This window comes from Rhinolophus ferrumequinum, chromosome X, assembly GCF_004115265.2.
Source record: "Rhinolophus ferrumequinum isolate MPI-CBG mRhiFer1 chromosome X, mRhiFer1_v1.p, whole genome shotgun sequence".
Taxonomy (NCBI): Eukaryota; Metazoa; Chordata; class Mammalia; order Chiroptera; family Rhinolophidae; genus Rhinolophus; species Rhinolophus ferrumequinum.
Genome location: NC_046284.1, coordinates 19,731,082 through 19,758,996, shown reverse-complemented (window position 1 = coordinate 19,758,996; position 27,915 = coordinate 19,731,082). Strand labels below are relative to the sequence as shown.

The 27,915-nt window shown below is 42.5% G+C and overlaps 2 protein-coding genes and 1 non-coding gene across 3 annotated transcripts; 1 reads left to right on the top strand and 2 right to left on the bottom strand.

Annotated features, from left to right (window-relative positions):
- Positions 1 to 25,971, top strand: VGLL1 (vestigial like family member 1). Its single transcript, XM_033113303.1, has 5 exons — positions 1 to 161; positions 4,344 to 4,562; positions 17,045 to 17,470; positions 19,219 to 19,278; positions 24,783 to 25,971. Exons 2-5 carry the CDS (start codon positions 4,361 to 4,363, stop codon positions 24,821 to 24,823), a joined length of 729 nt encoding a protein of 242 aa, XP_032969194.1. The 5' UTR covers positions 1 to 161; positions 4,344 to 4,360; the 3' UTR covers positions 24,824 to 25,971.
- On the bottom strand, positions 4,976 to 5,374 carry LOC117026536 (activated RNA polymerase II transcriptional coactivator p15-like). The gene has a single exon (XM_033113318.1). The coding sequence runs from the start codon at positions 5,357 to 5,359 to the stop codon at positions 4,976 to 4,978; it is 384 nt and encodes a 127-aa protein (XP_032969209.1). The 5' UTR covers positions 5,360 to 5,374.
- On the bottom strand, positions 15,604 to 15,677 carry TRNAA-GGC (transfer RNA alanine (anticodon GGC)). Its single transcript has one exon. It is a non-coding gene; the product is annotated as a tRNA-Ala (tRNA).
- Positions 25,972 to 27,915: the final 1,944 nt, after the last annotated feature.

Genomic DNA, 27,915 nt, shown 5'->3' with positions numbered 1-27,915 from the left:
AGCAGCGAGGGGAGGGTACAAAATCCCTAGCCCCTGCTTCCGCGAGCACTGAGCTGCTCTAAAGGGGGCCAGACAGCTGTGGCCATCAAAACGCACCTCTGCCCAGCCATAGCTTGGGCCGCTGCATCTTGCTGTATTTCAGCTGATGGTTGGGAATTAAGGTAAGAAAAGCTGGGGACTCTTTTTGGTGGGGACGGATGGAAATTTAACTGAGAAGGAATTGGGGTGCGGGGTGGGGGGCATGGGGGAACTGTGAGCATCACATGCTTTGCTCAGTGAGATACAATCTGGTCCCTTTGGGGCTTTTGTTCTAAGTGATTATTGTGACAACTTCTCTGACTCCCCACCCCACCCCCGGGTGCTGGGTACCGTTTTGCAGAAGTGTGGTTAGTGTGTCCGTGTAGGCACTGGGGTAGGGTGGAGGTCAAACAGCTGATATTGGCTTCTGTGGTAAAATATCTGGGCATATGTTTGGGCAATATTTTGAGGTCTACTTGGAGTACTTGGTGTCTGTATATTTTGTGTGTCGGGGAAATTGCAAGCTACGGTGTACTTTTGCAGTTATGCTGTTCTCACTGCACAGCTGGCAAAGCTTGGCCTTGGGTTTTTGTCTGCAAGGGGCTTTTACTACAAGCCAGGCGCTAATACAAAAACATCTGCTCCAGGAAAGTCCCATCCTTTCTTCTGCCTCACTGATACCCCTCAGTTCCAACTTTGCAGCATCCTCTTCTAAGCCAGACCCACCTTTACCTCCAAAATGGCTCGTTGGAGGATGAAACTGCTCCAGAGGTGCAATGATATGCAGTTCTGCAAAGGATTAAGCCAAATAGCAGTTCTCAGAATTGTAACATCCCTCAAATACAGATCCTGTCCACTGAGGGCCGAGTGCAGCCCAGAGAACTGCTTGTGAGCTGGATGGGGACCAGTAGCCCATGACTTTCCTTTGAATGCATTTCCAGTGTTTGAATAGGAAAAAGGAGGCAGAGGGCATCCTTGTGATTTATTCAGGATCCCCAGTTGCCCATGGTCTGAGCCTTCCAAGGTAATGGGACTGAGCTGTTGTTTCTGAATTTCTCTATCTCTACCCTTTCCTGGCTGTGGCCAGGTGGCCTGTGGTCACTACCCAAGGAGACTAAGACCGTGTTTCAGGTCCCAAGTGTCCAGACTGCTGCTTCTCGTTTCTCGTGGCTTCAGGGAATCTTAGCAAAGACAGATTGCAAGCTGTGTCAAGCCTAGAACAGTGGCCACAGGCAGTTCTGAGAATAAGAGTCCTATAAAGGTGCTAAGCAGCCCTTGCAGGGAGAGGCTTCAAGGAGAAGCCTCTAGGGAGTACACGGATGTTCTGCCTGCATTCGCTAAAGGAAACCAGGGGCTTGCTTTAGGTCCCCTAGAAATTAGAGGCCAAGCCCTCACATTTGGTAGATGGGGAGACTGAGGCCCACAGAGGGGAAGGCACTATTAGTTCTACCTGGTAGACAGTATGGGACTGTGGAAAAAATAGAGACATTGAAGCCAGAGAGACCTGGGTTCAAATCTCAGCTCGGCCACCACCTAGCTATGGCGGGGGCAGTTTATTTCACGTTCTCTAAGCCCCAATTTGCTCATCTATAAAATGGGCATAATAATACCTACTTTGAGGGTTGTAAAGATTGTAGAAGATGCACGTATGCTTTCTGGCACAAAGTAATTATTCTGTAAACTGTAGCTTTAGAAAAAGTGCTGCTACCACATTTATCGTTACTTTATAATTCATAACACCTCTGCTTTAGTTTTTGCTAATTTTTGTAATAGAGTTGACATATAACTAACTTTAGTGTGTACAACATGTTAATTTGATAAATTTATATATTGTAATATGATTCTTATTGTAGCCATAATTATCACCTCTCATGTTGTTACATAATTATCCTTTCTTTTTAGTAGTTGGGATGATTAAGTTCTAGTCTATTAGCGGGTTGATGATGATTATACAACATTGTTGTCTGTATTCACTGTACTATGCACTCGATCTCTAGGACTTATTTTACTACTCCTTGCAAGTTTGTACCCTTATACAACGTCTGTCCTGTTCCCCCACTCCCACCTCCTGGTAACTACCATCTAACTTGCTGTTTTTACAAGTTTGGCTTTTAAAAATTCCACATGAGTGATATCGTACAGTAGATGTCTTTCTCTGACTTATAATGTGCTCAAGGATAACACCTGTGCTTTATTTCTTCAACTTTGAGTATCCGAATATATATATATCATGTGCTTTTTCATTGAGAACACACAGATCTTAAGTGTATAGTTTGATGACTTTTGACAAATGTATACATCCACATATAACCCTTATCCTCATCAAGATAAGATGTAGGGTATTCTCAACACCCCTGATTCCCTCCTGCCTCTTCCCAATTTCCACCCCTCAGGCAACAACTGTTCTGACTTCTATCACCAGAGATTATTTTTGCCTGTTCCATTTAAGGGGAATCATATGTGGTCTTTAGTGTCTGGGTTTTTTTTCACTCAACATGATGTTTTTGTGATTCTTCCATGCTAGTTTGTTCCTTTTTATTGCTGAATCACTTTCCATTGTGTGAAAATGTCACAGCTAATTTATTTATTCTCCAGGTGATGGACATTTGGGTTGTTTCCACTTTGGGGCTGTTATAAATAAAGCCGCTATGAACATTCACGTACAACTCTTTGTACGGACATATGTTTGCGTTTCTCTCGGCTATGTGTACCTAGAAGTAAGATTGCTGGGTCACGTGGTAGGTGTATGTTTAACTTTATAAGAAACTGCCAGTTTTTCAAAGTGGTTGTTCACATGTTTTTTGCAATAAGGGTACAATGGATTCATTTTTCAGGTAGTGCCTGGTTATGCTTAGTGTGGCTGTCAGCTGGGGGAAAACAGAGTGATGTGCTCAAAGGCTTCTGGAGACAACATTCTCCATTTATGACTGGGGCTAGAATGATTCTGAAAGGAGAACTCTTTAGAAAGGGTCCCCTGCTCACAGCCAGATTCCTTCCTAATGTCCCCTTCATAATTTGTTGATGCTTTGAGTAGAACCATAAAATAACAGGCTGCAGAATTCAAATATTCTAACCTCTTCATTTTATCCAAGAGGAATCTGAAGCCCAGAGACCAAGTGGTTTCCCAAAAGTCAACCCCAGGCCCTCTGACTCCTCTAATTGGTATAATTTCCTTGCATTGTGCTGTCTCTGCATGAAATGGCATTATGACCTTCAGCCGTTGTTTACTGAATACCTGCATTGTGCTAGGTGTTAGGGATAAAGAAATGAATAAGAAATGGCTCACATCCTCAAGGATCTGGAGGACTAGGGAGGGAGTCAGGCTATTCAACTCTATTCATTTTCATAAGAATTAATAGATTGAAGGTGTCTTTAGGTGGAGCACTGCTGTCAGATTGGGAGGGGGGCAAAGATAAAGGAGCTTCTCTAGTTAAAGGAAGGTCACAGCACGTTTTGAGTGCCTGCTGTGTGCGGTTTTCTGGCCTGGGTGCAAAAGGACAGAGCTCCGGTAGGATACAATGATGGAGGCCAGGTTTAAGGCGATACAGCAAACAGCTATCAAACATTTACCCTATTGCAGGCCCTGTTTTAGGTGCAGAGGGTAATGTGGGGGGCAGAGCTGACAATCTTTCAGACGCTTTCCACCAATGCTGCCACAATGTATAAATGTAGAAAGTGTGTGAGTGTGATTGTGTGTATTTTGAGATCTCCATTTGGTTCAGCATATATCTGTCAGGAGGCCTTAGGACCGATGTGGTTTGTAATTGCTAGTTTCTGAGATGGGGTGGGGAGTAGGTACAGGCTACTATCATATATAGATTCTGGCATCAGGGAGAATTTGGTGTGTTTTAGGATCTTGCATGGAAGTAGCTAAGATGGAAAGCAGTGCTTATGATGAAAACGGAAATTGTCAATACGCACTGGATTGCTTAGCCAGCTCTACAGGGGAGCTCACCCTTTGTCCAGGGGGATCTACATATAGTTCTGGGAGGAGGAAGGCACTGCCCCAGAAGGATGTGACTCCATGTTTTGGCCCCATTGTCCTTTTTTTCCTCTTCCCATTTTTTGATGGTCTTCTAATCATGTTGACAGACAATACTTCTCATTTGTCAGGAAGGGCCTCTTCAGCACTTTGTAGAGCTGTCTTGTTTCCTGAACACTAACCATACAAGGCTCCCCAACTGGTCCTCAGACCAGTGCAGCATGGTTGTTGAGCCTGTACTCGGTAGGAGCAAACTGCTTGCCCCCAAGGATGCTGCCCACGCAAACTATAGCCATGCCACTTGGAAAAATATCGCCTGTAATATTTTGCATTTGATCCATAGTGATCACCTGTGTCTCAATGGAAGAAATGAAGATGAATGCTGGCCAGATGCAGAGGCCTATAAAGACTGAATGGAATTCCCGGTGTGTCATTTTCACCTATTTCCAAGGGGACATCAGCAGCGTAGTGGATGAACACTTCTCCAGAGCTCTGAGCAATATCAAGAACCCCCAAGAACTGACACCTTTGAGCCAGAGTGAAGATGTGCTCCTGAGGAATGGTGAGCTTGTTGGGAGGGGGGAGAAGGCTGAACTTCCCTAAGGCTCTCACTCAAAGACAGTTCTCTGATGCTCTTAATACACTTAGACAAGTGTGTATATTTGTTGAAGGCAAGTCACACTGCCGAGTAAGAAGCTGCCACCCCTTTCTTAGAAGTTTTTTTTTTTTAAGATTGTATTACTTGATTTTATTTTACACTAGGTGGTGGGCACAAAGAAATTTTCCTTAATAAAGATGACAATTAGTTTCATTCAGAAAATTTTTAATAATGAACATTAAAAAAAAGTATTCTTATAAATTCTTCTGCAACCCAAATATACAGTAGCTTGGAAAACAACATCTAGAAAACAAAAGCCAATGTAAAAAGACAGATTAAAACAACTAGAACAGTACAGGTTTTATATGGCTTTGAGTTTACAGTTTTCTTACTGCATCATCAATGTCAGAAATCTGTTCCTTCAGCTGGCTCCACTGCTCAGGGTTTAAAGAAATACCTTTTCTTCCTGGTTTCATTTCACCTTCTGGATCCATCCAATATTCTCTAATATCAATTAGGACTTTCCCTTTAAAGTCTTGAATGCTGACGTACCTCATCTTTCCAATCTGAAACATGTTATCATCTCTGCTGCTTCTACTCTGCTTAGAAGATGTCAGGGCTCTTGAAGTTTCACCAGTCTTTTGCTTCTTTACAGGTTTTTCTGGAGTAACTTGCTTTTTCCTCTTTAACTTTTTGTCAACTTCACTGTCAGAATCGCTGCCAGAAGAGCTTGAAGAAACAAGTTCCTTTGATTTAGGCATTGCTCCGTTCCTGCTGTCTAACAACCTAGTGCTCGCTCGCAACTCCTTTCTTAGAAGTTTAATGTGAAAATGAACACTGTTTAATGAAAGTACTTCACCTATTTCATTGTTTGCTCCATTGTGTTAAATGCTAGGTTCACTGCTCGGTACACAGTCACAACACCACAATTGTTTGCTATTATCACCATTATCAGTATTGTTAGTAATAGTAGTATACAATCAGAGCACCACAATTGTTCGCTATTATCAGTATTACTGTTAATAGTACTACTACTATTACTCCTGGCCCGAAAGGGGCAGGAACACCAAAAGATTTGTGATATGAGAAAGCATGTCCTATGCAGGTACACCCAGCCTCCTTTCAACCAATAGTGGATGATCTGGTGATTGGGGGAGGGGCCAGAGGCTGGTACATGGAGTCTCCCCACATCCTTCTCCCCCACCCGTAACAGTATCAGGGGTGTGTGTCTATTGTGTGCACTATTGGGTAATATTTTTAAAAGATGCATTCTTATATTGCAAAACAATTATTTCAAGAGCTATGTCAAAATATGCTCATCAAAATATCCAGGTGTGGAGAAAGTCATAACAATGAAGCTGGCAAGGGCTGCAGTGTGACTTTCATGGACCCTAGACACTTTGGCCATCATAGGCCCCTTCCTCCAGAAACATATGAAAAAGGACATTTTGTGACTGCATTGGTATAAAAACAAATATAATCCAGGCTGGAGTCATTTTCATATATTCCTTACCATTATTGTATTCATTATTCTTCCAATTTTAAAAGAAGTGAACAGCATTTTCATGGGCTCCTAAAAGTATTCATGGGCCCTAGGCCTGCTGTGCCTAATGGAGAAGTCACCCTGACAGGTGGATGTGAATTGACAGGGCTCCTCGTCCCCTTTTGAAATGTGCAAATAGACCAGGAGCCTCTGCCTGCAGAAGAGCTCAGCTGTTTCCAGATGTCATCACTCTGGCTTTCCTCTTTGGGTTTCAGTGGAGAGTTGGTATATAGCCGATGTACTCACATTTGCAGAATTTACTTCTCTCCTAGAAATTCCTTTTCCAGTCAGGTGACATGGTTTTCTCAGAGATTTGTGAGTTAAGTAAACATGTGGGAGGGGGTGTGGTAGCAGCACATACTAAAGGAAATGCTGTAGAGGATCTTGTTAAAATGGCACAAGGAGGTGGGGGGGAGGTAATGTCCGAGAGTCTGCTGAGTACTTCAGAGTGGGAGCAGCAATGACTGATCTTGAGTCATTTGGGGAATTTGCATGTGGTAAGTGGGATTCAGAGGACCTACCTATCTGTCTTCTCAGAAGGGTCAAAACCCCAGGCTCTTCGTGCACAGACAAGTCTGCCAACTTTGGCTCTTTGACTCTTTGATTTAGATCTGAATACACTGGCTTGGGTTCATTACAATCACTCCCTTGTAAGTACTATTCATCCATAGTTGCTCACTTCCTCTATCCTGCTTGCCTGGTAAAACCTGAGATAAAACCAACTCTCGGCCTATTAAACCATTTCTGTGCTTCATTTTGCAGCAAGACTCAAAAGTGGCAGGTGCATCCTTCTAATAAATTGGAGTCATGTTTAACTCCTCTCTTTATCTCATACCTCACGTTAAATCCTTTGAAAAATTCTGTAAATTCTACCTTCAAAATAGTCCAAGATCTGACCACTTCTTCCCATCTCCACAGCTATCACCTTGGTCCAAGAAGCCACTATCTACCCCCTGGATTTTTGCAGTAGCCTCCTACCTTGTTTTCCCGAAAATAAGACCTAGCTGTACAGTCAGCTCTAATGCGTCTTTTGGAGAAAAAATTAATATAAGACCCGGTCTTATTTTACTATAAGACTGGGTCTGTAATATAATATAATGTAATATAATATAATACCTGGTCTTATTTTACTATAATATAAGACTAGGTCTTAAATAATATATTATAATATAAGACCAGGTCTTATATTAATTTTTGCTCCAAAAGACGCATTAGAGCTGATTGTCTGGCTAGGTCTTATTTTCGGGGAAACATGGTAATTAGTCTCCCTGCTTCTGCCCTTGCTCCCCTTCAGTCTAGTCTCAAGATCGAAAGAAAACACAGTGACACCATTAAAATAAAAGTCATATCACAGCATTCTTCAAAACTCTCCAATAGCTTCCTGTCTCACTTGGAATCAAATACAAAGGTTTTAATGGGACCCTACCTAATCTGGGCCCTGGTTAAAACTTTCTGATCTCATATCTTACAACTTCCCATCTCACTCACTCCAGTCTCGCCTCCCTGCTATTTGTAGAAAATGCCAAGTATAATCTTGCATCGGGCCCTTTGCTAGTTTTCCCCCCTCTTCCTGAAATGCTCTCTCCCCGGATAATTACATGACTTCCCCTTTCTTCATTCAAATCTCCATCCAAATGTCCTCTCTTCATATAGGCCTTCTCTGAACAAACTATTTAAAAAATGAACCCCCAACCTGTCACCCTCTGTCTTACCCTGTTTTATTTCTTCTTAGCATTTGTCTCCACTGGACATATTATATATTTATGTGTTTCTTGCCTCCTTCCAACCCCTAGACTCTGAATCCCATGGCAGCAAGGACTCAGTCTGTTAAGCGCTGCTTTCCAAGTACCTAGTCCAATGCCTGACACACGGAAGGCTCTCAATAACTATTGCTTGAATGAATGAGATTGGGATTTGGATTAGAGGGTATTGCTGTCTGCCATAGATGGAGTCACTGAAGAGAGAGGGATTATGTGATGTATAGCTTTAAAACCAGGCAGTCTGGGGCCAGGCCAGCCCTACCATTTATTACGTTAGTGCACAAGTAATTGCGGTTTAAAAGGTTAAAAATAACTGCAAAAACGGCGATTAACTTTGCACCAATCTAATATTGACAATATGATCTCAGGCATATCACTTCATCACTCTGTGCCTCAGTTTCCTCATCTCTAAAGTTGAGTATTAGTTAATGCATGTCAAGCTGCATGTAGTAAGTGCCACATGGATGTTAATTATTTTTATGGTGGTGGTGCCAAAGCTTGACATGTGTTTTTCAATGGCTAGAGTGGACATGAGAGTCTGCATTCAAAACGTTATTATTACAGAGCAGCAAGCAGCTCCTGTAAGCCTTCAGGTTTTCCAGGGACTTGTGCTGTGTGGCAGCTATACTGTTTCCCATGCCTTCTGACCTCTGGCCCACTAAGGGAACTTGGACATGGCCCTGTTTCTTGCCCAAACCAGTCTTCGCAGGCCAAACAGGCAGCTTTCTTCTTCACCTACGTTGGTTGTTGTGTTTTCTGTGAGGATCTCACAGATCCCTTGACTGTGAAGATGTCTCCCTCGCAATGTGGTATGGGCTAGGCAAATGTTTGTCTCGCTGGTTGCGCAAAAGAAGCAGAGAGCCTGTCTTCCTTAAGGGCCTCTCTTATCACAGTTAGGAGTCAAGTTTCTCATAAGCTCTGCTGCCTCAGAGGAAGGCCCCATGAAAGAAGATGGTCCCCCAGTGGTTCTCACTGGAGGTGTTTTCTGGGATACAGGCAGCTTCAAAAATGGTGGGAAATCCATAATAAAGTGGCCATTCCTTACTGACTGTTAGCATCCCCTCAGCCCCTGAGTCATGCCTAGAACAGGCTCATATTCATGGACTCCCAGCGCCGACTGTCCCACATTCTAAGGGCACTCTGTCAAGCCAAATACGCAAAGCCCAAACAGACCTGTGTGGCTCGGACATGCCATCAAATTTCCTGGCTGCTTTTCCCAAATCAAAGTTATTTTTGTATTTACTTATGCATAATTTATACTGGCTATACTTCAGAAAACAAGCTGAAGGTATCTTTGAATTAATCTCCCTTTAAAAAAAGGACATTGGTGATTTCAGAGTAGATAAGTTGAGAAGCTTCAGTAGTTACCATTGGGGTAGGCACAGCCCAGGTGCACATCCCACCCCATATTCTTCCTGCCACGGCTTCCAGCCCAGCCCCGGCCTGACAACATTGCTTGAGGGCTGCTGAGAAAGTGAGCGTGTACACCTGAGCCCCAGAGTTCTTTTATAGTCAGTCTCAAAAGGTCCCACCTCCTTTCTCCGCTCCTTTGAAATCTAGTGAGTGAGGAATAAACACTGTGTTTCTTTTTTAGTGTGAATACTATGAGATAGAGTCACGCTTGTTGTTTATGGTCCTTCTGAACACTGACAACTTGGTTTCTTCCTTTCTAGTTAGGGTGAGGAAACTGTCAACATATTGTTGAGCTACTCCTGGGTGCCAGACAGCAGGCTACAATTACTGCATCCACTTCAGTGGTTTAGAAAGGTCAAAGACTGGCAAACTGAAGCTATGGTATTAGAAGATAGGAGAGTGGTTTCCTTCAGGGATGGGGTGGTTAGGGACTAGACGGGGGCATGTCGGTCATGTCATGTTCTGGGGTGACGGTCATGTTCTGTTTCATGCAGTTTGTGAAAATTCCCCAGCTGCACACTTTATACTTGTGCGTTTTCCTGCATGTGTATTGTACTCCACAAAACCACTTTACAATGGGTACTCATGTCCTCACTCACAGAGGAGGAAACTGCAGCCCAGAGAGTGTAAATGACGAGGCATATCACACAGCAAGTGAGTAACAGTGATTGAAACCCAAGTCAGTCAGACTCCAGAGCCAGTGTCTTGATTACTTCACTGTCCTGCCTCTGTGATCCTAACAACACCATAGCGAGAGTGTTAATATTGCCCACATGGACTATTGCTAATGCTGTTTACAATGGCTAGCATTTTTTGAGTACAGACTCCTGTGAGCCCAGGAGGTGTCACATGGATTATCTCACTGAATCCTCACACCAACTTAACTCTCACTCCACCCAGGGCAACAGATTCAGAGTAAAGTGACTTGTTCAAGATCCCACAGCTAATAAGGGGTGGCTGTTCGCAACCAAATCAGTTTGATTCCAGATCCTGAGCTCTTAGCCACTTTGAAATACTAGCACATGTTCTGTATTTCTTCTCCATTTTCAGTTGGGAAAAGGAATCTGGATAATCATTAAAAGGCGAGGTACCACAGGGAGGTGAGTGAAGGAGAAGGTGGGACTGTCTCCTGTAAGCTGTCCCTCTGTTTCCAGTGTTTTGACCTCTGCTCATACAAAGAATATAGAGGGTGTCAAAAAATGTATACATTTTAAGAAAGGAAAACTGTATTAGAAATGTAATACTCAACATATACCAATAACAAAAGATGAATACAAGTCACGTTTGACTTCTGTAATGACAAGAGGTGCTCAAAGTGGTTACCGTCAGCTGATTACGGCGAACTACTACTTGAGCCAAGTTGACTAAAGTGTCCACTTGTATACATTTTTTTGGCACCCCTGGTATAATACGAAGAAGGCAGAGGGGAGAGTCAATGCGTGCAGACTGGGCAGGCCAAAGTTTGGACTTTCATGGTGCAAGATGTGGGTGTGTGTTCTGAGGGTTCTTGGGTTCAACTTCATCATAAAGCAGGATTTGTATTAAAGGGAGAGACAGAGAGGGGAGAAGGAAGGAAATTAAAAAAGAAAAACAAAACAAGGATAGATAGAAGAAAACCAGGTAATTGTGTATTGATCTTTCACAGCTGTGATTCAGATTCACTGAGTGAAGAGGTTTCTTAAGGTTTTACTTAAAAATAACCTTTTCTGATAATAAAAATAATGTGGTAATTTTTGAAAATTTTAGAAAACACAGATAAGGAGTCAGGACACAAAACCATGTGTGCATATATGCACACATACTAAGTTTTACAACACAACATTATTTTGTACATATGGGTTATATAACTTTTTTTTAATCAACAATAGTTGTACATCTCTCCATGCTATTACATGTTCTACATCATTTTAATAGCTCAAGAGTACCCTTTTTATAGATGTATTGAAATTTTTGGACATTTAGGTTATTGCCAATCTTTTACTATATTATAAATGCCACTTTGAGTATCTTTGTAGCTAAATTTTTACACGCATCATTGATTATATCCTTAAAATAAATTGCCATTGGTACAATGACTGGATCAAAGCATATACACAAATTTTAGGGTTTTAACGTATACTGGCAAATTGCTTCCCAGAAATATCATGCCCATATGCCACCCCTTAAACCCTAGTAGTGTGGGAAAGCATACTACCTCTTTGCAATGTTGGGGAGGCAAGGCCAGTAAACGCATGAGGTTTGGAATCAGACATCTCCACGACTTACTAACTGTGGCCTTAGGCAAGTGACTTGAACCGCTCTGAGGCTTTTCCATCTGGGTTGCTGTGAGGATCACATAGGATCATGTATGCGAGGTGTTCAGCAAAGTGCCTCCTCCAGAGGAAGTGCTCAGTAAACAAAACCTGTTCTAGATTTACAGTCTTGCCTGCCCAGCTCTGATGTGTTCTTCCTTGGGAATGGACACACACTGAGCACAGGCTACTGAAATCTCCTAGAGCCAGTATCTACTCCATCTTCACATCAGCCCTGGAGTGCTGCTGCTATGGGCTTCTCTTCTCAGTCCCTTTCTCCCCTCCCTTCTCGGGACTGGGTGACTGATGGCAGGGAGGATCCTCAGGCCTCCTACATTACCATTTCGTTTTTTCCTGGGTTGGTTACATGGAATGTTGCAAACTAGGAAAGAAACCTATGAATGTGAGCACAAACTGTGTTTATAAACCGAAACAATGATTAATAATAATAACAGCAATAGCTATCACTTATTGAGTGCCTATTATGCACCAGGCACTGTGCTAAGCTCTTTATGTGGACTGTCCCATTTAATCTCACAACAGTCCCAAGAGGCTCTGAGATGGGAGAGGACGTGCTCAGTGTCGCACAGCTAGGAAGTGGCAGAGCTGGGATGGGACTCCAAGCCTGTCTGATTTCAAAGTCTGTGCTCTTAAACTCTTGGCATGCTGCTCTATTCATTCATATAGAAAGATTTAGTGTGGAGGGCTATGTGTGTGCATATGGTTGAGAGTGCGTACATGTTTTTGTGTACATATGTGTGTGTAAGCACGTGTGTGCACATGTGAGTTCATCCGTGCATGTGTGTATTTATTAGAATAATATTAAGTCAGGCCTTACTACATGTTAGACACACTGCAAATTCCCAAGGATATGATAGTGAAGTGAACAAGAGAGAAATGGTCTCAATCCTCAAAGCTTACTGGCTAGCGGGGAAGACGAGTGGTGAATGAATGAATGAAGAAATGAAGAAATTACAGATTAGGATTACTGCTATGAAGGACATAAACAGCACAGTCACAGAGAGCAGCAAAATAAAATTTAGATTGGAGGTTCAGGGATAGCCTTTCTGAGGGGGTGACATTTCAGTTAATGTGTCCAGAAACTAGTCTGGAATAGGGAGGCAGGGCCACCATGCAAAAATAGAGTGCAGAGGGGCAGCCGGTTAGCTCAGTTGGTTAGAGCACAGTGCTCTTAACAACAAGGTTGCTGGTTTGATCCCCACATGCGCCACTGTGAGCTGCACCCTCCACAACTAGAATGAAACAGCTACTTGACTTGGAGCTGATGGATCCTGGAAAAGAACAACACACACTTAAATAAATAAAAGTTAAAAAAAAATAGAAGAGATTGGAGAGAGAGTCTTCTGGGGTAGAAGCAAACTTTTCAGTGCCTAGAAATGCTTTCTAGAAGGTTCTGGGCTCTTAGCTATGTATATGAGTAGGTGTGGGTAGTGTCCCTGTGTTTGCTTAGGCCCAGGGAATGGTGTGCCAAATGGTCTGCTGGTTTTACCCTAAAGGGGCAGAGTGGGAAAGGGAGACTAGCACTCTCTGAACAGGACCTGGTCTTAGGACCAGAGGCCTCAGGAATTCTAGAGGCATGGATGTCACTAAGATGCTCAAGAGTTGGAGTATATGGAATAGAAACATTTTGTGTTCCTACGGAAAGGAAAATCCAGCCCAAGTGTCCCAGAACCAAAGTGTTCCTTACCTGTTCTCCATTCATTAATTTAGTTTGGGGATTTAGGTGGCGACTGAGTCTTCCTGGGGCTCCCTCTCTCATCTTCAGAGGGAAACTTGGATAAGAAAGGGTCATCAGGGCCACTTGTAGCAGCAGCAGCAGTAACCTTGGTCCAGTCCAGGTTGTGGTTTAGGGTAACCTTTACTGGTTCACAGGGTACAGGGGTGTGATTGCTGGAGAAGTGGACTCAAGAAGCCTCAGAAAGAGTGGCCCATCAAATTCAGGGTCTTTTTTTTTTTTTTTTAATTTGGGGAAAGGGAACAGGACTTTATTGGGGAACAGTGTACTTCCAGGACTTTTTCCAAGTCAAGTTGTTGTCCTTTCAGTCTTAGTTGTGGAGGGCGCAGCTCAGCTCCAGGTCCAGTTGCCGTTGTTAGTTGCAGGGGGCAAAGCCCACCATCCCTTGCGGGAGTCGAGACGGCAACCTTGTGGTTGAGAGCCCACTGGCCCATGTGGGAATCGAACCGGCAGCCTTTGGCATTAGGAGCACGGAGCTCCAAATGCCTGAGCCACTGGGACGGCCCCCAGGGTCTTTTCCACTTCACGTGACACCAACGCCCAAGCCTGGTCTAGAAAAGAGCCTTTCCCAAGGCCACCCAAGGCCCACTATTGGGTTGCTGTGAATTTGGGAGTAGGGTACTCTGTGCCTCCCCACAGGATATCATCCAAACTGTGCTCTGGTGCACTCAGTAACCAAATGGGACCTTGGACAGTGGCACACCACCCACTCCCCTTAATATTTCAATCAGAGAATTCTGGAAGGGAAGCAGTTAACAGAAATATTCGAAACACACTGGGGCCTTGCATTCAGCGCCTACGTCATATGTATATCTGTAAGTCCAGTTCAGATGGAAATTGCCCGGTTGTCAGAGGCTACACATTGTTTCTAATTTGTGCTTAGGACATGCAGTACCCTCAGTGAATATGAAACACCGAAACACCGACAGTGATTATACTAGGTCAGCTTATTCACTCTCTTTGTGCTATACAGTGCCCTGAATTGCTACTGCTCTTCAGATAATCAGTTTTCAAAAGTAGCATGCATCCCCAGGAACAAATCTTAATATATGTTTCCTTGCTCTTGATTTCATTAAAAGAGGCCAACAATTACCCGTTGTTTATTGTGAATGATGTGAAATGTTGGGCAGAATGTCTATGCCATGCAGGTTAGGGCTTTTTTTGTTTTTTTTTTGTCTTATCATCTGTATGACGTGAGAAGTTATGGTGGTGGGTGGGGGCATTCCAGTATCACTGAGCAGACCTGTCAGACATTCTTATCTTGTGCAAAATCCAGGCAAATTGAACATTCAGGAGAGTTAGGAGAGGCACATGTGGAGGAGGTGGAGACCAGACAGTCTTCCTTTGTATCTACACCCAAGCCCCCCTTCATTATCTTGGATAGATGAGAGGCTCAAGGTTTTAAGTGTCACCTGCCAGAGCTCTCTCTCCCTCCTTCCCTCTTGCACGAATGAGTGTTGAGAATGGGGAAAAGATCCATCGGTGTCATGAACTATCCTAGACTTCTTGAGAAGTCAGAGTCAGTGGCTATTATAGGCACAATTAGAAATAGTGTCTGAGACCAAAGGAGACTCCATCCCATTACCCAGTCCACAAGAACTTCGCAAGAAGAAACTGAGTGAGTTACTGCTTGACCTTGAGCATTGTGCTTTTGCAGGAGAGGTCCAAGCAACTACTTCCCCACCCCATCACTTATCACTCCAGCTTAGATCCCTAGTTGGCTAATCTGCTGTGCTACCTTGGTCCAGTCTCTTAATATCCCCAAGCCTCGGATCCCTTTTGAAAATGGAGTTTCGACCCCTAGACTTCAGTGAGTGTTACCAAAGTGTTACCCTTTATAAAGTTCTGTGGCGTCCTCCTATTCTGTGTACTCAAAACGCCAGCTACAAAATAAAGCCAAACAACAGCAACAACCAAACACAAATCACCTTTAATCAAGCAATTCTTCTAGAAAAGTTTCCTTGAGGGGCTAGTTGGACAAGGGTACAAAGACATACCGGGGGTGCCAAAAAAATGTATGTAAGTGGACACTTTGGGCAACGTTGCTCAAGCAGTAGTTCACCATAATCAGAAGTGTCTGGACGCTGATGGTAACCACTTTGAGCACCTCTTGTAATTTCAGAAGTCACACGTGACTTGTATTCATCTTTTGTTATCGGTATATATTGAGTGTTAGTATTTTATGTTTATTTTATTTAATTTATTTTATTTTATTTTATTGTAAGGAGGGTACAGCTCGCAGTGGCCCATGTGGGGATCGAACCGGCAACCTTGGTGCTGCCAGCACCATGCTCTAACCAACTGAGCTAACCGGCCACCCCCTTGAGTATTACAATTTTAATACAGTTTTCCTTTTTTTTATTTATTAGTTTCATGTGTACAAAACACTGTAATACTTAGACGTTTATCATTTATATCCCTCACACAGTGATAACCCCCCTCCCCCAATCTACTACCCCTCTGAGATCGCACACAGTCGTTACATTTCCACTGCCTCTATTTCTTATGCTGTACTCCACTTCTTGTGAACATACATATATATACATTTATGTATATGTGTATATATATATATATATATATATATATATATATATATATAATTATAGTTGACATTCGTTATTATTCAGCTTCAGCTTCAGGTGTACAGCGCAGTGATCAGGCATCTACAACCATCCCTGAGGTGGTCTCCCTAACGAGACAAGTGTCTATTGGATACCCTACGAAATCTTTACAACATTATTGATTACATTCCCCAAATTAATTTTCAAAACCCTGTGGCCATCCTGTGGTTACCGACTGTTTTCTAATCCCCCCCAATCCCCCTTATCCCCACCCCCGCCCATCTAGCAACCCTCAGTTTTTCCTCTTTGTCTCCAAAACCGTTTCTGATTAGTTCATTCACTTATTCTATTCTCTAGATTCCACATGTAAGTGAGATCATATGGTACTTGTCTTTCTCTGTCTGACTTATTTCACTTAACATAATGTTCTCTAGGTCCATCCATGTTGTTGCAAATGGTAAGATTTCTTTCTTCTCTATGGCTGCGTAGTACTCCATTGTATAAATGTACCACAGTTTCTTAATCTAGTCATCTACTGATGGGCATTTTGGTTGTTTCCATGTCTTGGTTATTGTGTATATTGCTGCAATAAGCATAGGGGTGCATAGACAGTTTTCCTTTCTTAAAATGTGTATACATTTTTTTGGCACCCTCTGTATATGTGTGTGTGTGTGTGTATACATGCAAAGATGCTCACTTTAATTTTGTTAATATAATTGAAAAATGGAAATAACTGAGCTGCCCACAAATACCATGTTTGTTAGTCACATTACTACTTATTGATGGAAAACTGTGTAGCCACTTAAAATGCTGGTGTTGGCTCTGTTCAATGTTATGAGAGGATATTTGTGATATTCTAATGATGCGAAAGCTACCTTAAAAATAGTATGTGATGTAAAAACATGCGTACATGAATAGAAACAAATCTTGGAAAGGAGTACACCTAAAGGTGGACAATGGTGGTCTCTGGATATTATGATTCGAGTGTTGTTGTTGTGTTTTTTTAACCTTTTCTACATTTTATTCACATTAAAAAATATAGTGTGCATTAACCAGAAAAATGTTACTTGCATTTTGAAAACAATAAACACTTAACATGTCTTCTAAATCTTCCCTTTCCAGATATTGACATGCCTCCAAATCAGTGGCGTTTCTCTTCTCAGTGGACAAAGCCAGAGCCGGAAGTGTCTTTTGCAGATGGTGCCGCCAGCTGCAGCATGAATGGGTTTGGTCCCATGGCTATGGATCAGTACTCAGTGCCCCTGACTGGGAGCCCCTCTTTTCAGCCTGGAGAGCTGTGGCATTTCTCCTCCCCAGCCAGCCCCAGTTCCCCTGAGCCTGATTATGATTACCCTCATGCCTTCTCTGCTGAGCACCTGGTTCCAGAGGCCCAGCCTGATGAGAAATATGAGCCCCTCCTAAGTCTCCTCCAGCAAGACAGATGTGTAGCCCATCCTCAGCAACCTGCCTTGTGGGAAGATTGCAACTCTGCCCAGATAGCTGGAAGCATGGGATTTCCCTTCAACCTGCCTTCCAGCCCAGGCCACTGTAAGGAAATGCCTCCAGATACTGGGAGGCTTGCCTCTGATTGGTTGGGTTTGAGAGTGAGTTGGCATGAGATGAGGTGTCAAGACTAACTGCTGCCACTCCGGACATGGGGCTTCTGAGGGACAGAATGTTCTGCTGAAATGTTCCATATATCGTCACTAGGCTTCACTGGCATACACAGTTTAATGACCACAGGGTTACATAGAGAGCCAGCCAGATGGACTTGGCTGGGAATATTCACCCAGTCTATTGCCTTGGACCTATCCTAGAAAAATGATGGGTTGCTTCCTAAAACTGTAGGGTCTGCATTCACCTCACTATGAGCCACCAAATAATCCATTTGTAAAACAGAACTCTGTGGCTCAAACTCTATCCTCCAAACAGGTTGGCAACTCACAATGATGCCAGGCTCTTGGGCAAAAACAAGGGCAATCTATACCAGCCATCTGCTCCACACATTAAAATTCAAAGCTACTGTAGAGGCAGCCCCATTACTGCCTGGAGACCGGCACAGTGCCTGGTTATATGTGGCTCACGCCTGCGCACTGGGCTCCTCCTGCTTGCTTTCCCTTGGGTTCCTGTTTCCTAACCATCACCCCTCCCCCTGAACTAAAACACTTCTTCATTCACTCACTTACTCACTCACCAAATATGTAATTAGTGCCTACCAGATGCAAAATGCCCATGAAAAAAACAAGACTCCCTTCTTTGTAAAAGGACGGGGAAGAATTGGCCTGAGGTATACTTTCACCAAAAGAGCTGTTCTACAAGATTTGCCATTCATATGAAATATTGGTAATAATACATATTTTATAGTTTCATGGGGCCAAGCCTACATCCTTTGGCATACTATACTCTTGAGTGCATTTTCTTTCATAGCTGTGTAGTCCTTACATATCTATGGTTCTAGTGTCCCATGCCTGAAAGAAATCACTAGATGCTGCCTCGACTCTGAACTAAGTATATGGTACACAAAGGGCCTGTTCAGCATAGCCTCCCCAAGTCAGGCACTGTTTCATCCTAATGTTGAAAACAAATTTCCTGTTAAAATACCACTCCATCATTTCCAGAGTTTGATTAGTTCAGTACTTTAAAAGAGCAAATCATAAAAATATCATGCTTGGGAAACCTATGAAAATTCTCTCCCCTGTACTCTTTTTCAACAGTATGCTCCTACTGGACTCAGAGGGAAAAATTAGGCCAATTGTGTATCTATGCCTGTGCGTATACACAGCAGAGCCCTGTTTCAACAGTTGGTTAGAATACAGATGGCTCAAATTACCTCTTTCCAAACATAACAACTCTATAGTTCAAATCTAATCAGCAAATATTTAGTGAGTATCAGTTATATGCCAGGTACATCATGGCAAAACTATAATGCAGGCATTATCCTAGTCCCAGAACCTCTAGACACAGTCTCAAACAAATGTTTATCACTGAAGTCTTGACTGCTGCAAACTCTCACACTCGACTACTAATGTACTCGACATTACTCATATTAATTGCTGATTGATGGTTCAGGATATGTTGATGAAGTTAGCGGCCCTTAATCAGGAACACTGCCAATAAGATGGGAACAAGGCCCACGGGGGCTTAAAAACAGAAGCTTTTCTGTTTCGGTAGCATCTAAGAAAATATGCCAGGTGTCCACAAACTGAGGGGCTGGTGTTTTGGGGGCCCTGGGATGTAATTGGGCACTTTCTAACTTAGCCCTAGAGATTTCATTTTTAATCATGTTACTTTTCTAGGCAAGAAACGATATTTCACCCCAGATCGTGGACCTGCTAGTGCCAGCCTTGCAAGTGAAAGTAAGTGTCTGGTTCTGCTTTTGATAATGTGTCTCTGTGTCCTGAGAACAAAGTTGAGAAGTTTGTAGCATAAAAATCAAGATCTCCAGCAACTGAAAAGACCCTCATTTCTATCATTTAATATTTTCATAGTTATAATTTGTTTCATCTTAGTCTCAAAGAGCCCATGCACTTGGTATCTTGACCATTTTCTTATTTTGCCACAGAAGCAGAAAAATGAACAAGTTCATGAGGATTAGCTTGCTCTGTCCCAGATGTCGAATTTTCAGCCTAGAATATGGGGCCGCCCCAGGACTCTGCAGTGAGGGAAAATGACACTGGAGGCCACAGGCCAGGACTGTGGGCTCCATACTATTTGAAAGTGGGTCTGTAGCAGCTTCCAAATGAGGACAATCTGCGTGGAATGACATTAGGATCTTCACGGCTTGGGTTCGAATGTGGCTTCATTACTTACTAGATTCAGGAACCTGGTCCCGTTATTTAACCTCTCCATACTTCAGTTGCCTCCTTTGTAAAATGAGGGTTAAAATAGTGTCCACCTCGTAGGGTTTTTGTGAGGATTAAGTGAAATAAGTAAATGCTTAGAATGTATATCTTAATGTAAATTAGCCACAGTAAGCCATGAAAGGTAAGCCTACCAAACATATGGTAAGCCTGGCACATAGTACCATCAGAAAGTGCCTTTTTGGAGGGCTTCCTGTGTGCTGCAGACCATGTTCCATATTGTGTGTTTGAGAGGAACAAAAGGAATAGCTGCCACCATGGCCCCTGATCTCTTTGCAGTCACTTTAGTCTAGTGTGGCGTGGAGGGGAAGGGCAATATGTAGAGTAGAGCTCACTAGAATGTCAGCTCCTTGAGGGACTTTGAGGGATGTGCCACCACATCCCCAGCACCTGTGACAGTGCCTGGCATAGAGGTCAATACATATTTAATTAATGAGTGAATGCTGGAAACAATAACGACATTGATAAAGGAAATGATACAAATAGTACAAATTGTACTGCCAATGTAGCACAATTTTTTATTTGTTTGAAGTCCTTGTGTAAGACAGACAAATAAGGCACAGACCACCCTCAGTTATTACTTGGCCATGCCCAAGTGAGGAGATAGATTTAGGGCTGGTTCAAGAGCCTTAGTGTGGCTGAGTCAGGCTTCACATCAGTCTCTGCCCAAGGGAGTAAGCTCTGCTGGTCTTCTAATTAATGAAATTCAGGATTATAAAGTCTCCTAAGTCCTTATTAACCATTTATACATTTTTTAAAAAAATTGTAAGCCTTGGAATTACTGAAAACTTGAGGCTTTAAATTGTTCATAGACCAACAGTAACAGCAACGACATGTATGGGTGGTGATTATGAGCCAGATACCCTACACACCATTCTGCTCAGTCCCCACAATGACCTTGGGATACGTGTATGAGTGTACCCTAGGCACCTTACACATTAGGCATTCAGTAAATAGGGATGAATGAATGAATAAACATCCCCCTTTTACAGATGAAGAGACTGAATCCCAAATAGGTGAAAGGACTTGCTGTAGGATTCTAGCAAATGGCAGAGGTATTATCTCTCTGTTCTGTGTCTAAAAGAATCATCAAAATCATAAATTATAATAAACATAAATCATCAAAAACAATTCCAACTTAAATCAAGTGCACAACAGTGAAAATTAGCAACTGGTAAAATTGTTTCACTGTAGATGGGTTCACTGTCTATCTGTGGCCAGGATACTATCCTAGAGTAAGGGGAGAGGGATGAGGAAGGCTTGGAGAGCATGTGAAGGAGCAGTATTACCTTGAGAAAGGGGCAGGAGATGAGTAGAGTAGTGAAGAGTAGTTGAGGGGAGGTGGTTAACTTGCTACTGTGGCTCTGGGCAGAGGGAGGCAGCAGAGCTTGTGGATTGCGAAGGGGGTAACTTCCTAGGGCTCTGAATAGAAGGACCAGGAAACCCCGCAAGGCCCATGCTCTTAAGCCAGTTTCCTAGTCTTGCCTGAGGTTGAGAACCACAGTGGGGGCGGTTGGGGGCTTGTGAAATGTATGGACTCTGCACCCTCACTTCCTGTTTCAGTAGATTTGGCATGAGACTCAGTCATTTCTTTATAGGTTTGATTCTTTATGTATTTTATATTAACCTGATTTCAAAGTGAACTGGATGAAACTTTCAGTAGGAATTTTGGTAGTTCTGAAAGATTTCCTCTGTGAAGTCCCAGATAAATATTTGTCAAAGGAAGGAAGGCAGAGCCTCCCGCCCCTCCAATATGGCCTAGTCCCCTCATGCGGGTTGTTAGGTACCTCTGAGCCAGTGACCATGTGGATCAGAAGAGCAATCAGCTGGAAGGGTAGTCAGACACCTTTCTGGAGGTGAGTCCGAAAAATTTTGGTGCCAAAATTTTTAGCAAATTTGATTTTTTTTTAAGTCTGTAGATATAGATACTGGCTGTACATTGCTTCAATATTTACATATAATAATGACATTGATATTGCTATTTGCCAGGCGCACACACACACACACACACACTGTCTTGGTCCCTGCTCTCATCGAGTTAATAGTCTAGTGGGGAAGGCAGAACACCTGCCCTGCCTCCCCCCAAAAGTGGAAAAACAAAAATATTTAAAGTTACGATAAGTGCTGTGAAGGAAACATTACAAGGTGTTGAAATAAGGAAAGACAGGGGCCAACTTTGGATAAATTGGTCAAAGAAGGCTTCCTGGAGGAAGTAACGTGTGAGCAGGGACCCAAATAAAGCAAGGGAGCCAGCTTTAGGAAGAATTGGGGTAGAGATGAGAGAGGTGGAGGAAGCTGCCCCTGCAAAGGTCCGGAAGTGTGTGAAGTATGGGAACAAGGCCAGTGTGGCCAGAGTGTAATGAGAAAGGGAGAGTGTGCCACAAGACCAAGACCAGACTGGAGAGGTAGACAGGGGCCAGATGACATAGGGCCTATGGGTCATGTTGAGAGTTTGGATTTTATATTCTAAGTGACTTGATGAATCCTGGAAGGCCCTTATTCAGTCCAATGTGCATGTAATAAGGTCACATAAGTTGTTGTGGAGAGGATAGATTGGAGAAAAGCCAGAATGAAAACAAAGAGACCAGTTAGGAGGCAAGAAGCATGAGATGATAGCCTGGACTAGGTAACAGCAGTGGAGATAGAAGTAGATATATTTGAGATCTACTTGAGAGATTGAGCTCTTATGATTTGCTAATGCTCTGGATGGGACTGGTGAGGAAAAGGGAAGACTCCAGGTTAGCTCTTAGGTTTCGTGCTTGAGCAACTGGGTAGGGTAGATAGTGGTACATGTATCAAAATGAGGAAGATTGTAGGAGGCACAACTCTGTTGTGACCATGTTAAGTCTGAGGTGCCTATAAGATATCCAAGTGGATATACAGTTGTATATGTAAGTGTGGAGTTCAGAAGAGAAGTCTGGGTAAACTTTTGAGGTTGATCGATATATAAATAACATTTAAAGCCATTGAATGATGACCTAGGCAGAGGGTATAGAGTAGATAGAGAAGACAGAAGAGCAGAGGACAGAGTCCTGGACTGTGCCAGTATTTAGAGGTTGGGGACACAAGGAACCAACAGAGGATATAAACAAGGAACAGTTACTGAGTGAGGTAGGAGGAGAACCAGGTGAGTGTGGTGTTACAGAAACTAAAAGAGAAGGAATGTTTCAAAACACAGGGAGTGATCAACTCTGTCAAGGGTTTCTGAGAGCTCAAATAAGAGAAGGACAGAGAAATTTCTATTGGATGTGGCAACATAGATTTTGATAACCTTGTTAAGAGTAGTTTTCATTATGTGATATGGACAGAAGCCAGATTAGAGTAGGTTGAAGAGTGAATGGGAGATGAAAAGGGGGAGATAGTAAGTGGTAGCAGCTTTTTAAAGAAGGTTATCATTGAAGGGGTAAATAGAAATGAGGTAGTAGCTAACGAGACTAGTAGGGTAGGGTGAGTTTTTTTGTTCCTGTTGTTGTTTTTTGCAGGTAAATAATAGAATCTATTTGTACGGTAATGAGAATGATCCAACAAAGATGAAGAGCTCAATGATGGAGCAAGATGGGTGAAGTCTTTGAGAAGACGGAAGGGACGTATGAAAGCACTGACATTTGCTAGGAAAAGGGAACATTCTAAATTGAAAATGTGCAGAAGAAAAAGGATACAGATGCAAATATATTTGCAGGCTTGTTTGTGGGGAGTCTACAGAGTACTAATCAATGATTTCTATTTTCTCAATAAAGTATGAGGCAAGATCATTAGCTGAGAATGAGAATGTGGGATATTGAAGAGGGTAGAAAAGTATGACAATGTCTTCTTGGGCATTGGAAAAGCAATCTTGCTCATAGACAAACATGAGCAAGATTTCTGAGAGCTGATCTCAAGTCTGAGATGTCTCACATGGAAACGGTCAGCTGGGTTGTGTGATTTTCATCAGTGGTGATACCGTGTTTCCCCGAAAATAAGACCAGGTTTTATATTAATTTTTGCTCCAAAAGCTGCGTTAGGGCTTATGTTCAGGGGATGTCATCCTGAAAAATCATGCTGGGGCTTATTTTTTGGTTAGATCTTATTTTCGGGGAAACACGGTAGGTTAGCGTAAAGCACAGAGAAAGCAAATGGTGAGGCTCAACCATGGTTGAGGTTTTGGCAAGTGAGCACGATGAATATAGAGGAAAAGTAGTTAAGGGTATTTGCAAGTGAGTGATTATCATAAGGGACCATTGTATCTAAGCTGCGCAAAGAAGGAAATGGAGACTGGTAGAGGGTGATGGGTAGTGGAAGGTAATGGAATGAAGGATTAGGTTATGTAAAAATGCCGCAGTAAATCAATGACATGGGAGGTGGTGGGTGAAGAGTGGGTGTTCGAAATTGAGATGAGAAGGGTGCCACCTGTGTAGGTGATGACAAAATCTAGCCTGTGACCATGGCAATGTCTGGCTGAGGTAGAGTGAGGTAAAAAGTCATTAGAGATGAGGAGAATGACAAGAATCATGGAAGTGAAGCAAAATAAGAACCAGTATCTACCTACAACACAGGTGCTATTTTTATCCTCATTTACAGATGGGAAAATTGAGGTTAAGGGAGATTAAATAACTCACCCAAAGTCAAGCTAAGTGCGTGCCAGTCAATTTTTTTCTGACTTCAAAGTCCCTGGTCTTACCTACTGAGCTAAGCTGCAGTGTGACCACACAATAATTCCACTCTACTTCAAATAAAGACACTGTCTCTTTGACAAAATAGTAGCTAACATTTGTTGAGCATATATGTGCCCAGCACTGTTCTAAGGGCTTTATGTGTGTTTAACTCACTTAATCCTTACCAGAATCTTATGAGGTAGGTATCATTAGTATCCCCATTTAATAGATGAGGAAAGTGGGGCTCAGATAGGCTAGCTAACTTGCCCAAGCTCACACAGATAGGCAGTGGTGAGGTCAAGGTTCAAACCTGGGCTCATTTGACCCCAGAACCAGCTTCTTCCTCATCATGCTTATCCTGTTTTTCAGAAACCCAGTCTCCAGAGAAAAAAGATCTATTCTTTTACTGAACTTCGGTTTGAAGAAGATGATTTTCTCCTGTGAATCCAGATGGTCTAAAGACATCACTGTCCTTTTCTCTTCTTGCCACTAGAGAGCACTGAGTCAGGAGCAAGTTTCTGTTCTCCCTAAAACTGTACACTTCTCTTCCTTGGTACCTATGCCCTATGGCAGGGGTGTCAATCTTGTTAAGTGAACCCCCAGCATATAAAAAGAATTTTTCAGGGATCGAGAGCATAGAGGCCCACCTGCTTGCTCATCCCTCCCTGCCACCCACCCACTGCTCCCCTATTTAGAAATCATAGTCCCCTTACCCTTGACCAGCAAGGTCCTTCAAACCAGGACTGACTGGATTATCCTATAGGGTTGTCTCACTTTCCAACTGAATAGAAATACCAGGACTAGCAGAAAAGCTTTCCAGCCTTAACCAAACTGATGCCAATTTCACTCCTGCCGCTACCAAAATAAGAATGAAAATAGGGTGGGCAATATCCATTGAGAATAGGTTGAGACTGGGCTTTTCCTGCATCCTCAAAGTCTGGAAAGAAGCTGAAAAAATCTCAGGCTGGCCTGATGAATGAAATACTTTTGCTTGGAAAATGTGATTCCTTAATTCTTAAAAGAGTGATTCCAACAGGAATTGCTGAGAAATCTGAGAACTAACTTATTGGAAGTCAGTTAGTAAGCAAACTGCCTCATTCCAAGCTGGGCCTAGAGTAAGTTCTGTATCCAGAGCATTTCTTAGTGTTAGTTCCATGAGTTATTGCCTACCCTCACTCTGAGGGTGAGGACGCTGGCATCTGACACCCCACAGGTGTTCATCTGGACCGTGGCGGCACCTTGCAGCCTTCCACAGGGGCCCATCTGATTTCCATAAACAATGTAACCTTTCCCTTAGCTCTTCCACTGTTAGTGACATCTGGGAAATACTAACTTTCTTTTCAGCACAGAACTGTTGGGGCCACCCATGTGGATCACCCACAGCATTTTAGATGAATTAGAGATGAAAGGCAAGGCTTGGTCCAAGACATAGCACTAGGACCTCCATGTGCATTGCTCCAGATAAAATGACAAGTTTCTCCAAATTCATTTACCTCGAATCTAGTAGACGGCTTTGTAGCCACTGAGAGTTTGGTACCTACCTTGTGACAAACCCAGAAGCCCCTGCTGTTAATGTTCCCTATTCACACCCCACTTGCTCCTGTGTAAAAGCTCAGGGTGAAGAATAAAATTTCACTTTTCTGGAATGCTGGTCTTGATTCTAAATTCTTTTACATCTGTGATCTCGTGCAAAGTTCCCAAGAGCCCTGAGATTGGCATTATTATCTTCACATAATACCTTTGGGTACTGAGGCTCCCAGTTGGTAAATGGCCAGCCAGGAGCAGAACCAGTGCTGAAGCAAGGTCTCTGACTTCAAGAGCTCTTCTCTCCACCATAATACTTAACATCAGGATGGCTCTTAGATATTTTTCCTCCCATCTGCTATGTAAATAAAGACCGCATGAATGAATTGGTGACTTTCAGCAATACAGTAATTCTTCTGTCTCGAACAGTTTTTCCAGTGTGTTACATATGTATGTTTCCTAGATTTAGTAAGAGGAAATTCTATCCAGTACATTTCCTGAAAGTTATATACCTTTAAAAGCCATGTTCTTTGTTAGGTGATGGTTGGGAATATTCAAGATGGAGGCTGATTCTAACGCTTGTGACACAATTATACAAGAGAATGTTTATCTTGGCTCACTCTAGACAGACTCATCTGTGTAAGAAGATAACATGTACCATCAGAATTGTACTCTTAATATGCTATTTAGGGAAAAGAAGTGATTCCAAGAGGGCTAACATCTTATGTAGCCTGGGTAATCGGATAACAGTTCCTGCAAATCCCTCAGCCTGGAAACTTGAATAAAGCTGAAAATCAATTTTCCCATTTTAATAAACGGAAGGAAAGGCCTCCAGTCTCTGAAAGATCCCTGTTCCTCTGACAGGTAAATCCCTGCCCAGATCAACTCCTACTTCATCCCAGACAGATTTCTGGCTTTTTATATCCATCTTCTTTTTCCTTTCCCACCTCACTTTCAAAAAGCTAACTTGAAAATAATTTCTTTGACTCACTTTGGCATTTTACTGTTGCAAGTAAAACTATAAGGTGTCTGCCACTCTTCACACACAAAGGTGGGGTAGCTGGCCCCTGTGTGTTGTCTGCATGGCTTCATTTACATGCCTAGTTGATAATCTTGTGAGATGCTGCTAGTTGAAGAGGTGGTGTGGAATTAGCAGATCGATCAAGGTTTAAAACTGGAAATGGAGGTGTGAAACAGGAAAGTTGGGGCTCAGGAGGGCAGGAGCCCATAAACCTCATTCACATCTTTCTTTACACTTTTGAGAAATTGACAAGTGGCCTAATCGAGTCTGACTCACCAGCTGCTGCCCTCATCCTCCCCAACACACACCCATTCCTGAACTTTACAATTTAGAAGGATGAGAAATGCTTTATGTGGGCTGTTAACTCTCACATACTTGAATGATTCCTGTCCTGAAGAAGCAAAAAAAAGGGACAATTACCCTTTTCTGGTAGCAAAGACTATCTTTTAAGAATTTCAGATAAGAATGTTTGTAGATCCAACGGAGACTTGTGTTTAAGCACTTTTCCATTCTAAAAGTCAGTGTTCTTTGTTAGGTTCTTTGTCAGTGATAGGTAACACTGAAAGTCCCCTCTCCACAAATACATGCTAACTGGAATATAATAGCTATCTTTCTGCCATATAAATGATAACCTCTGCCCTTTTCATAATTGCTTCCCTAGTTTGACATGACTTGAAAATAATTTTGTAAACCATACATATTTTCAAAATGGGAGGTAATAATACAATGGTCCATTTCAATTCCTTTAATGTGTAAGATTTTAAAATAGTATGTCACTGAATTTTTATATAAATGAACTCGGCTATTGTGTTTCTATAAAGATTTATCACTGTTTCTTTATAAATTTAATTAAGATTAAAATAAGCCTCAAAGATGTCAAAGAGAAGTTTCGTTATTTTTTTTCTTCATTTTAATTATTCTGCATCCTTGGAAGTAAGTTGAATCCATTTATTTACA